This window comes from Nomascus leucogenys, chromosome 12 (genome assembly GCF_006542625.1).
Source record: "Nomascus leucogenys isolate Asia chromosome 12, Asia_NLE_v1, whole genome shotgun sequence".
Lineage (NCBI taxonomy): Eukaryota > Metazoa > Chordata > Mammalia > Primates > Hylobatidae > Nomascus > Nomascus leucogenys.
The window spans coordinates 67,176,583-67,189,096 of NC_044392.1; the positions used below are offsets into that span (position 1 = coordinate 67,176,583).

The 12,514-nt window shown below is 39.3% G+C and overlaps 1 protein-coding gene across 2 annotated transcripts in view; it reads right to left on the minus strand.

The window, feature by feature from the left end:
- STXBP3 (syntaxin binding protein 3) overlaps positions 1-11,258 on the minus strand; it is a 66,168-nt gene extending 54,910 nt beyond the window's left edge. For both annotated transcript variants that reach the window (XM_003267875.3, XM_030824945.1), the window contains exons 1-3: positions 11,107-11,258; positions 2,115-2,164; positions 1,284-1,365 (exon numbers count right to left, since the gene is read on the minus strand). In XM_003267875.3, the coding sequence (XP_003267923.1) occupies positions 1,284-1,365; positions 2,115-2,164; positions 11,107-11,155 (181 nt within the window). In that variant the 5' untranslated portion in view covers positions 11,156-11,258. The remainder of the gene's footprint in view (positions 1-1,283; positions 1,366-2,114; positions 2,165-11,106) is intronic.
- Between the last annotated feature and the right edge of the window lie 1,256 nt (positions 11,259-12,514).

Sequence of the window (12,514 nt, forward strand, 5' to 3'; positions counted from 1 at the left end):
GCTTCAATTTTCTAATTTCTAGTTTAGAGCTTTTTACATTGAGGGTCAGAAAGACCACAATTGAATATGTAATCAACAATAACGGTTACTTTATGGCTGGGCATGGTGGCCTACACCTGTAATCCAAGCACTTTGGGAGGCCAAGGCAAGTGGATTACTTGAACCCAGGAGTTTGAGACCATCCTGGGCAACATGGTGAAACCCTGTTTCTATCCAAGAAAATATACAAATTAGCTGGGTGTGGTAGTGTGTGCCTGTAGTCCCAGCTACTTGGGAGACTGAGATGGGAAGATTGTTTGAACCCGGGAGGAGGAGGCTGCAGTGAGCCAAAATCGCACCACTGCACTCCAGCCTGGGTGACAGAGTGAGATCCTATCTCAAAAAAAAAAAAAAAAAAAAAAAAAAGATTATTTTATGTATAAACATCAAAACATAAATATTATATGGTCAGACATTCTTGAGAATACTGGGTATACTTTTGAACTTCATTAAGTTAGGAGTAACAGACGGTACATAAACTACATTAGGATCCAAAATATAAATGAATTATATTTCACTTGGAGCCTCAGATTCCTCATTACAAATGAGAGTATTTATCTGTCTTCATAGGGTTATTATGAAGATCAAATTTTAATAAGTGAGTTAAAGGATGATGAATTAAGGATAACATGATTATGAATGTTACAAGATATTGGTATTTTCCTCAATAGGTAATACAGATTAGTATCTCAATAAAATAATCCTGCCTAGAGGAAGATAACTTATTATGACATTATGATTTTTTTTCCAGAATCTGTTTAAGTATTTCAAATTTTCATACTAAAACTGATTTAAACTTATTTGTCTCATTTCTGGTAATAAAGATAAATTTACAAAGTCAGCATTATGCATTTGTAAACATGTACAACAGTTGATTTTATGACATAAATCTTGATATCCATTTTAAAGCAATATGTGAAACCATAAACTAAATCAAAATACTGAAGTAAAGCTTGTGTATCAATATACAAAATTGTTTATATATAGATATGAGTAAAACATTTAAAGAACAACCTCAACAAAGCAATTGAGTTAAGCTTGGTTAGAGGTCTTAATTGTATGTCTCAGCTGAGGGAAAAAGAAAACTGACAAGATTCAGAGAAAAGAATGTTAAATCTAATTGTTATGGCTACAGTAATTTTAAAAAATAAGCTCCTTAGAAACACAATTACTAACTAAAATTTAATACCTCAGATCTCCCCCAATTACAATTAAAAAGTGTTCATGCCAAGAATAACACTTACCAGTAATACCTTCTTCTAGAAGATCTGTCATTTTGCAACACGATGCCAAAAGCTTAGTGGTAAATTCATCTAAAAGCATTATCTTAAAACAAACACAAATTTAAAAATACTGTAAGCATCCTATTACCAAGAATGAAAAAAACAATTTTATCCATTAAACTTTATAAGCCTTTTATAACATAAAATATCAGGACAGTAGGCAAAATGATCTCATCTTTTATCTTGCATGAGCTAGAGATTTTCTCAGTATACATGCATATAGTATTGTACATAAGTAAGCAAACAGAAATATTTCTAATTCGAAGCATAGAGCTTATTCATTTTAAATGACATTATGTTTAAAATCAAATTTTCTTAAAATTACAATTGCCACTTCTTTATTGCACAAAGCACTGTTTTAAGTAATTTCCATGGATTAATTCACCTCATATTTACAATTACCATATGAGTTATTACCATCACCATTTTTATAAACAAGGAAACGGGGCAGAGAGAGGTCAAGTAACTTGTGCCAGGAGCCACAGCTATTAAGTGGTGAAGTTAGCATTTGGAGCCAAGCAGTGTGATTCCAGACCCTATATAGTCATCCCTCGGTATCCATGGGGGTTCGAGGACCCCTGTGTATACCAAAAATCCATGGATGCTCAAATCTCTTATATAAAATAGTGTAGTATTTGCATATAACCTACACACATCCTCCCACATGTCAAATCATCTTTAGATTACTTATACTAGAATACCTAATACCATGTAAATACTATGTAGTTTTTATACTGCATTGTTTTTAAAGTTTGTATTATTTTTTATAAGAGCAAGGTATGCAAACTCTACCTTCCATTCGCCTTCTTTCTTGCAGTCATCAAACACTGTTGCTTTTATCTCTGTTTAAAAAAGAAAGGAATTACTTAAGAATTAAATAAACAGAAGCATAGTAATTCAAAGGGTCCAAAATGGCTAAGGAAAAATCCAATTTGAAATTTGTTAAACTACATAAAAAGCATACATATTTGTTAAACTTTACGGAAAAATCCAATTCTAATACCTAGCCTATACAGTACATTTAAACTGTAATCAATTTTTTAACTTTAAAAGGTACTATAAAAAGGGTTAATATATTTAAGTACATGAACATACCAAGAAAATATTTCTAAAATTATTACCTGATTTGGTTTCTCCTATTCTACTTAAATCCCAAGTAAAACAAGACGAAAACAAAAAACCCACGGGAACATCCTTAAGTTGTCCATTACTAAATTATAATCTGATGATCAAATCTGCATAAACATTTTTCATTCTGATTTACTACATTATGCTTTTCAACAATACATATCACAGCATTTGGATACCAATATTCAGTCTTGATTTATAATCAATAAATATGTTCCTTACAATGATTTTCAAAATTATCTAAATATGTTTTAAAAATTAGTTCACTGATTTAAAAACATTTTCCATTATGTATTAAATAATTCATGTGGACAATTTATACAAATATCTGTTCTACTTAATAAAACAATTTCCCACAGTTTTATTAATGTTCAATTGATTTTAAAATCGGTAGTAATACATAGTAATACATAAAATATAATTAAGATATAAATTATAGTAACCTGCTTTTCATTAATTCTTGTTAATGAGATGGTTATTTCATTAACTTAAGCTTTTCCATTTCCTAATTTATATTTAAGTTAATGCTTTTGGGAAATTTATCAACAAGTTTTTGATAACAAGTCATGTTAAAAAATGATGGCTCTTCTATCAGAGGGTATACATAATAACAGTTACTGTGGTACAATAAAAAATATTCGGTTTTTACCCCCTGTTCCTGGCACAGAGCCCCTAAAGCCCTTGGAATCTCCTGAGTGATAGCATCTCTTCCGTCTGCAAATGAAATGACTCTTGGGTAAGGGGCCCCTATATAGCTTTAGATTGAGGGTTGGTCACCAGACCAAGCCATGTTTAGAGGGTTGGAACTTTCAGCTCCACCCCAGGACCTCTGGGAAAGAAGAGGGACTAGAGATTGAGTGCAATCACCAGTGATGTAATCATTCATGCTTATATAATGAAGCCTCCATAAAAACCCCTTAAGAGAGTTTGGAGAGCTTCCAAGGTGGTGAACAAACCATGTGCCAGGAGGGTGAGACACCCGACTCCATGTGGTTAGAAGCACCTATGCTTAGGACCTTTTTTGACCTTACCCTATGTACCTCTCCAACTGGCTGTTCATTTATATCTTTTGTAATAAACTGGTAATAGTAAGTTAAGTGTTTTCTGAAGTTCTGTGAGCCATTCCAGCAAATTAATGAACCTGAAAGGGAAGGGGGGTTGTGGGAATTCCTGACTTTGTAGCCAAGACAGAAGTGTGGGTAACCTAGGGACTTGGTACTGGCATTTGAAGTGAAGGCAGTATTTTGAGACTGAGCCCTTAAACCTGTGGAGTCTGACACTAACTAGTGTTCCTAGCTAACTAGTTCCTAACTGGATATCCTACAATTCATTTCAATTCTGACACTAATACAGTTGGTGTCCAGAGTTGGAGAACTGGTTGGTGTGAGGGGGGAATAAAACACATATTTGGTGTCAGAAATGTCGTTAGTAAAAGCAATTCAGTTATTTATAGTCATTTTCAGAATTGTGATCTGGAAGGTTGTATTGTGATTGAGAAGATTTGGAAGTGTTATGAAATATCAATTGAGAATTATATATTGTTTGCTAGGAGGATTATAGTGTTATATGAGAATTATGGTGAAAGTCTGAAATATTTAACCATAATTTAAGCCAAAAGCGCTGGCTTCTAGAACCCTACAGGCAAAAATTAAGGATTTTCTCAGGTAGAGCTCAGATACAGAAATATTATGCTGCTTTTCCATTTCAAAGCTAGCTTCATTCCTTATACCTCAAACAAGCTGAAAATTGAAGACATTTGCTTGTTTTTATCAGATTTATTTGTGTCTTTCTCTTAAGAAATGAATGCTCATGGAATTTATGATGGAGCAGACTGGAGAAAAGCTCCCCAAGCAGAAGTCAACTCATTACAGTCTTTGAAACCTTAGAACTGCGTTGTCCTAGATGGTGGAAACCAGCCACATCTGGCTACTGAGCACCTGAAATGTGGCTAGTCTGAACTGAGATATCCTGTAAGTATAGAATACACATGAGACTTCAAAAACCTTAGTACAAAAAAAGGAATGTAAAAAACTTATTAGGTCAAATATATTAATTTTACCTTTTTCTTTTTACCTTTTTATGTGACTACTAGAAAATTTAAAATTACATATGTAGCTTGCTTTAAACTTCTAATGATAGAACTGTCTGGGAATCTGAAGAACTTGGCTCTGTGTCTGCCAGAGGGGAAAAAAGAAAAAGAATCTGAAGATATCTAGAGAGTCAGTGTTACTGTCTAAAAGAAAGAACTAGTTTTATGGAGATAGTAAGGGCACCCATGAAAAGTGACACAGTCACAGGTAGGTATGTTTAGAGAGGAGTCAAAGGAAATCATATCAACAAATACTATAGAACTAAGGAGGTATTTCCTCTAAATACTAATGAAAATCATTTGACCTTATATCCGTTTCTCTAGCATCCTAAATATGGATATACCTCAAGACTCAAATCTCTTACTTTTGCTCTGCTTGTTCTCAGAGTAAAGGTAAGAGAATTTGCTCCTGTGGCTGGTATCCTCAGAGACCATATTCATCATCAAAGTTTCATCTATCATATTAATCTTTTGATTTTCAACAATCTTACAGCCCTTCTCTCTTTGAACTTCATTCGATTATGCAATACAGATACAAGCAGCTACATGTCTCAAGTTGAGATTACAGCACCCTGACAACTACTCTAGACTTATTTCTCTAAGTATTATTGTCATTTTCTTAGTCATTGGCTTTGTCTATTTCCTCCTTTCCCCACACCCACCTATTAGGCATATTGATTGTTCTCCCTGGTAGCTATTATTTTTCATTGCCACTGTCACCCAGCATCGACTTGATTCTTCTCTCTCACTGAGGTACTGCAATAGAATCCTATCTGGATTTCCTGCTTTCCACCTCCAACACCTTTGCTATTTCAATCCATTTTTCACACTGCTGTCAGAGTCACCTTCCTGAAATACAACCCTTTGTTTATATTAATACACACCTCCAAATTCCCTCAAATGCTCACTCTTGCTTACAGAATAAAATCTAAACTCTACTATTTAACATCCTCCACTGACTGGCTTCCACCTAATCTCTAAATTAATCTTCCACTAGTCCAAAAGTTACCCAAATAATTTTTGTTTTTGTTTTTTGAGACTGAGTTATGCTCTGTCACCCAGGCTGAATTGAGTGGCATGATCACTGCTCACTGCAGCCTCAACTTCCCAGGCTCCAGCGATCCTCCTACTTCAGCCTCCCGAGTAGCTGGGACCACAGGTGTGCGTTACCACACCTGGCTAATTTTTGTATTTTTGATAGAGATAGAGTTTCACCATGTTGCTCAGGCTGGTCTCGAACTCCTGAGCTCAAGTGATCCACCTGCTTTGGCCTCCCAAAGTGCTGCAATTACAGGCATGAGCACTGTGCCCGGGCTTATGCTAGCTATTTATTTATTTAGACTCAGGGTCTTGCTCTGTCACCCAGGCTGGAGTGCAGTGACACAATGTCCCCTGCAGCCTCAGCCTCCTGGGCTGAAGGGATCCTCCTGCCTCAGCCTCCCATGTAGCTGGGAACACAGGTTAATTTCAAAATTTTTTTGTAGAGATGGGGTCTCACTTTGTTGCCCAGGTTGGTCTTGAGCTCCTGGGCTCAAGGGATCATCCCACCTCAGACTCTCAAAGTACTAGGATTACAGGCACGAGCCATGGTACCTGGCTTACAATTTTTATATAATCTTTTTTATGGCATCTGAGTTACCAGTGAATTTTTTTAAAGTCTAACGCATACTATCTTATATTTGCTCCACATTTTATTGCCTTACTTTTTATATTTTAGATCTTTGCTATATATGAATTTTAAAAATTTGCTGGAGATGGACTAAGATCATGCCTAAGTATATAAAAGAGGAGCAAGAAAGCACAATTAAAAAAAAAAAAGATGCCAGGCAAAAAGCCTTAAACGAAAACCTAATAGTAAATATTTATGTCCCAAACAAAACAACATAAAACTATGACATAAGAGAAAACTATCAGGAAGGCAAGCAGAAATAAAGAAAATATAACAAAGTGAAGATCTAAAAAATGGAATCGTGGAGAATTCAAGCTGAAGAAAACATGTTGAAGAAAACGTAGTCCAAATCCCACATGGTTTAAGTTAGGAAACAGAAGTGTAACCTGGACTGGAAACCAAGTCTTGCAATGACTAGTTCAGTATGGAGAAATAACAAACCAAGCTTTTATAAATAGTGCATAATGACAATGTTTTTGAAAATCAAATAGCAAAAGTAAAAAAATCAGACTTGTAGGCCATAAGGGAATTTATATCCTCAGAAAACTAAAACATGGCCGGGCGTGGTGGCTCACACCTGTAATCCCAGCACTTTGGGAGGCAGAGGTAGGCAGCTCATGAGGTCAGGAGTTCGAGACCAGCCTGGCCAACATGGTGAAACCCCGTCTCTACTAATAATACAAAAATTAGCTGGGCATGGTGGCGCTCGTCTGTAGTCCCAGCTACTCAGGAAGCTGAGGCAGGAGAATCACTTGAACCCAGGAGGCAGAGGTTGTAGTGAGCAGAGATCATGCCATTGCACTCCAGCCTGGGCAACAGAGTGAGACTCCATCTCAAAAAAAAAAAAAAAAAAGAAAAAGGCCGGGTGTGGTGGCTCACGCCTGTAATCCCAGCACTTTGGGAGGCCGAGATGGGCAGATCATGAGGTCAGGAGATTGAGACCATCCTGGCCAACATGGTAAAACCCTGTCTCTACCAAAAATACAAAAATTAGCTGGGCGTGGTGGCGCATGCCTGTAATCCCAGCTACTTGGGAGGCTGAGGCAGGAGAATTGCTTGAACCAGGGAAGCAGAAGTTGCAGTGAGCCTAGATCGCGCCACTGCACTCCAGCCTGGCAACAGAGCGAGACTCCGTCTCAAAAAAAAAAAAAAAAAAAAAAAAGAAAAAAAAAGAAAAGTAAAACATATTATTAAATTCCTAATTATGATTCCAAAAGATTCTGCCTCTGGCCCAGATGATTCAGTGAACAGGCAAGAATCTTTATAAAAGCAAACCCAGGGGCCTGGGGCAGGAAACCAAAGCAATAATCATCACGAGTCAGCTGAACAAAAACAGACTAACTGTGAATGGGAAAGGCCACTCAGGGGCTTTCAAGATATAATGATCAAAAATTGTATGAAAGCAGAATATATACAAACTAAGGACTGGCCAGGCGCGGTGATTCACGCCTGTAATCCCAGCACTTTGGGAGGCTGAAGTGGGTGAGGTCAACAGATTGAGACCATCCTGGCCAACATGGTGAAACCTCATCTCTACTAAAAATACAAAAATTTGCTGGGCGTGGTGGCGCATGCCTGTAATCCCAGCTACTCAAAAACAAAACAAAACAAAACAAAACAAAACACACACACACACACACACAAAACCAAAGACTACTGTATGACCAACTAAATATAAACAAAAGTAAATACTAAAGCAATTATTTCTAGGTAGAAATGTAGTAAATTGAAGATTTATTCTTTTTTTTTTTTGAGACAGGATCTCACTCTGTTGCCCAGGCTGGCATGCAGTGGCACAATCTCGGCTCACTGCAACCTCCACCTCCCGGGTTCAAGCGATCCTCCTACCTCGGCCTCCCAAGGAGTTGGGACTATAGGCACACACAATTCATTATTAAAGAAAACACTACAATAAAGGGCATGGAGGATTTCTTGTAAACATAACAGTGTAAGGGTAAAAAGGCACCATTATAAAATTATTTGGTGGTGATAAAAGTCAAAATACTGGTTACTCTAGGAGAGAGGGTAGAGCTTGAACTGGGAAAGGTCAGTCATAGGGTGCTTGGAAACATTCTTTTATCTTGATCTGGATGGTAGTTACATGTGTAAAAAACTCATCCAGCTGTGCACTTATCACTAGTACACTTCACACTAACATTACATTTAATTAAATCTTTTTTTTTTTTTTTTTTTTGAGACGGAGTCTCACTCTGTTGCCCAGGCTGGAGTGCAGTGGCGCGATCTTGGCTTACTGCAACCTCCGCCTCCCAGGTTCAAGCGATTCTCCTGCCTCAGCCTCCCAAATAGCTGGGACTATAGGCATACGCCACCATGCCCAGCTAATTTTTGTATTTTTAGTAGAGATGGGGTTTCACCATGTTGGCCAGGATGGTCTCGATCTCATGACCTCGTGATCCGCCCACCTCGGCCTCCCAAAGTGCTGGAATTACAGGTGTGAGCCACCGTGCCCAGCACAGTTAACTAAATCTTAAGAGTAATTTCTCTTCAAAATAGGAACAAGAAAATTGCTTCCTCTCAGCCCTGTTTAACGAATGCCAAAAATGCTAGTGACTGCTCTTTGCAAAAGGAGGAGAAAAAATCATTTTTAATGGTTCCCCACTGCCTACACAATGTCCAAATAATACAGCAACCAGGCCCTTCATAATCTGGCTCCAAACTACTTTTTGGTCTACGTCCGCCTATCCCTTGCAATGAATACCCTGTACTTGATCAAAAGGAATTGTTCCCTCTTCCATAATCAACCACTTACTTTGTCACCTTTAGGGTTTGACATAGATTTCCCTCTGCCTGTCAAAATCCTACTACCTTTCAAGAAACATCTTATATGCCACTTCCTCTTGAGCCTTCCCTGACCTCCTCCCACAGAGGAAATAATTCCTTTTTCCTCTCTTCTTCCAAAATTTCATACTGCTAATACAGCAGTCATTAAGTACTTGTGCACCTGTCTTCTCCCACTCAATTGTCAATTCTAGGAAATCAAAGAACAGAGTACATACTCAATAAACACTGATATAAACAAATGACTGTGTAAATATCCAAAAATTAAAAAAAGAAAATTTTGCCCAACAAAATAAAAGAGAAAGCAACCAGAATGAAAAGATACATAAAACAAAGATAATGGAATAAAACAAAAACATATGATTCTATGCATGCTTGTATTTGCATAAAAAAACTTGTGGAAGGATTTATAAGAAACCTGAGTGACTGTCTCTGGTGAGAAAGGTTGGGAGGAAGATTAATTTTATTTTTATTTAAAATTTTTTAAATCTAATTTTACTTTTTTTTTTTTAAGACAGGATCTCACTATGTTGCCCAGGCTGGTCTTGAACTCCTAGGCTCAGGTGATCATCTTGCCCCGGCCTCCCGAAGTGCTGGGATTACAGGCGTGAACCACTGCACCTGGCCATAATTTTTTCTTTTCTTTTCTGCTATCAAAATTTTTTGCCACCTCAAGGTATTTAAAAAGCAATTTAAAATGTTAATTACGAGGTTGTGAAGCAACATGAAAAATGTTGAGTCAATGTCAGTTGTTTAAAAAAAAGGAAGTCACAGAATGACAGATAATAAAAACAATGTCTTTATCTGTATGAGGATCAGAAGGAAAATGTGAAAAAGGGAAAAAGCTTATGATTCAATATGTAAAAAACTGGCTTAAATACATACATGCGGATGTTAATCACATATATATCTTGGAAATTATTTATACAACACAATTTGTTACCCATTTTCACATAAATGTATTTAAATACCATTGTTTTAAAACATCCTCAAATCTTAAGTCAGCCATGTAAATCCTGAAAAAGCAAATGCCAACCTTAAAATTATCTAATCTTTTAAAAGATAATTTCATATTTTTCACCTACTTATACATTTGCTTAGTGCCTGCTATATGTTAAGCACTATCTCAGTTACTGATTTGGATTTTTAATTTTAGACAAGGAACTCTAACTCCCAGAATTCTGCTGACTAAATCATTTGTTTTTTTGTTCAACAAGTTGGACTACGAAATACTAATTAGATGCTACTCCCTTTCCACTACTAGGCCATAATTATTTTGAACTCAGAGGTGCCAAACAATGATGGTTATTCCTGTTGGGTGGTTTCATTCTTTCTCTAACCTGCCAGACCTAGGTTTGGAGCCATGTTTACGAAAGTTGTGGATGATACCGCAGAACATCAATAACCAATAAAAAGTCCGGTCCTAACAGCAGGGAGGGGCCCCCGAGACTGTAGGGAAAAGGGAAGGAGCGGCTCTTGCCCAGGCTATGCAGGAAGATGTCACGGCTGGACACCGGTCATTCCAATGGTCCCTTCTCAAGAACTTTTCAGAAAGTAGGCTCCTCTCGGAATAGGGGAAGAGGAGTCTGTAAACAGTGAGGTTTTTTGAAAAGCACGGTTGATACTAACACGAATAAGCAGAATAAACAGTCCTTGCAAACTCCAGTGTGGGGTGGAGATGGGGGCAGAATAAACAGCGCCCGGATTGTCTCGGATGGAGAGACATCCCCAACTGGTGCAGAGCAGCCGGGAGCGGAGAAGAGTGGGGAGCGCGGCCGAGGATACGCACGGGCTCCGCGGGAGGGAAAGCCGGGCCGGGCGGCTCACCCGGGGCGGAGCTTCGCGGCCAGAGCGCGGCCAAGGCGAGGGGGTGCCCGACGCCAACGAGAAGGCCGCGTCCCGTCGCACCCCGCCCATCCCTGGTGCTGGCAAGGAACAAGGCAGGGCAGGAAAGCAGGAGTAAGTCCTCATACAGGTCCCAAAGCAACAAGTGCTCGCGGCGGCTCCTCAACAGACCGCTGGGTTGAGGCTGCAAAACGAGGCCCGGCACGGCAGCCTCCCGGCCTTCCCTCTCTCAACCCCTACCCCACCGCACTCACTCTGCCACACGACGCTCTTTAGCCCCCTCTCTGCCACCGGCGGCGCCATCTTCCCGACACTGCGGAGCAGCAGCCACCACCTTCCACTCCCAACCTACTTTGGCCGCAGAAGTGGCGTTGGGGTGGCCCCGCCCCTTGCTGCAGGAGCATGCCCCACCCCCTCTAGCAGACCTCGCCCTCCGGCGACGTCACGCGCGTCCGCAAGGGAATTTCCGCCCACTCCCGGATGGAGGCTGCGCAGTACAGGTGGAACCTCCGTGGGAAGTCGGGCGCCCCCTCGCGGGAGGCTGCTGTCGCCCGAGGTTCGACGTCCTGTGGCCTAGGAACGTGAAGTGCCAAACCGATGGTGAGCCAAGGCCGTCTATGAAATTCCGAGTTCACACAGACACGAAGACTGGAGGATCCTCCCCTTTTCAGAACCCTTCACTTCGCAAGGCGATTCATAATAGACTTCACTCAGTAGCCAGCCCAACTACCCAGTGGAAAATGTACTGTCCCCAAATGTTTATTTCATTCATTTTTTCAAGGACACAGTAATTGCGTAGAACTGAGGTACCCTCCAGTGTGCCAAGAACTGTGCTGGACTTTTAGGAAGCTCAGAGAAATGAGAGATCGACTCTTTCCCCTGAAGAATTTGTAATTAATTAAAGAGCACAATTCCTGGAATGCTGCAGGTAGTTAAAACTTAGTTTAAAAATTGAATGCCTTAATGCTAAGATATACATAAATGAACCAACAAAACAATAAGCATTTATTAACAAATTTATGCAACAAATGTAGGGAGGGCCTGTTAATGCTTCAGAATCTAAAATTATCGTTGAAAGTTGATTCACAGAGGAGGAGATCTGAGCTCAGAAAGTTTAGGCAGAGATCTGTTTACTGAGATGGTTCTTTTGGGACTTTAAATCAAAGTCATCAAACGTAAGTTAGATCAGTTTAGTTGCTAAGAGCCCTAACTGTGAGATAACCATATGACATTAGCAGAAAGTAGGCTTTCCTAGAAGGAGTTGCAAAGAACCAGTGGCTGTAACGATTCAAACTGGTCACACAGGGAAGTAGAAGTAGTTAGATACTAATACTACTAATAATGTCTAATATTTACTGAGTGCTTGCTTACCATATGCCAGGCACCATGCTAAGTAGATTACCTCACTGATCCTCAAAGCAACACTCACAACAAGGAAACTGACTCTTAATGAAGTTAAGTAACTTGCCAAGGATGCACTTAGTGGTGGAGTGGGAACAAAGATCAGGCTTGGGCTACATGGAAAGCAATAGAGTAGTCTGTGGGGTAACCTGCAATTTTTAGGGGAGAAAAGGAGAATTAAGAATTAAGAACAGGCTGGGCATGGTGGCTCACACCTGTAATCCCAGCACTTTGGGAGACCTAGGCAGGAGGACTGATAGA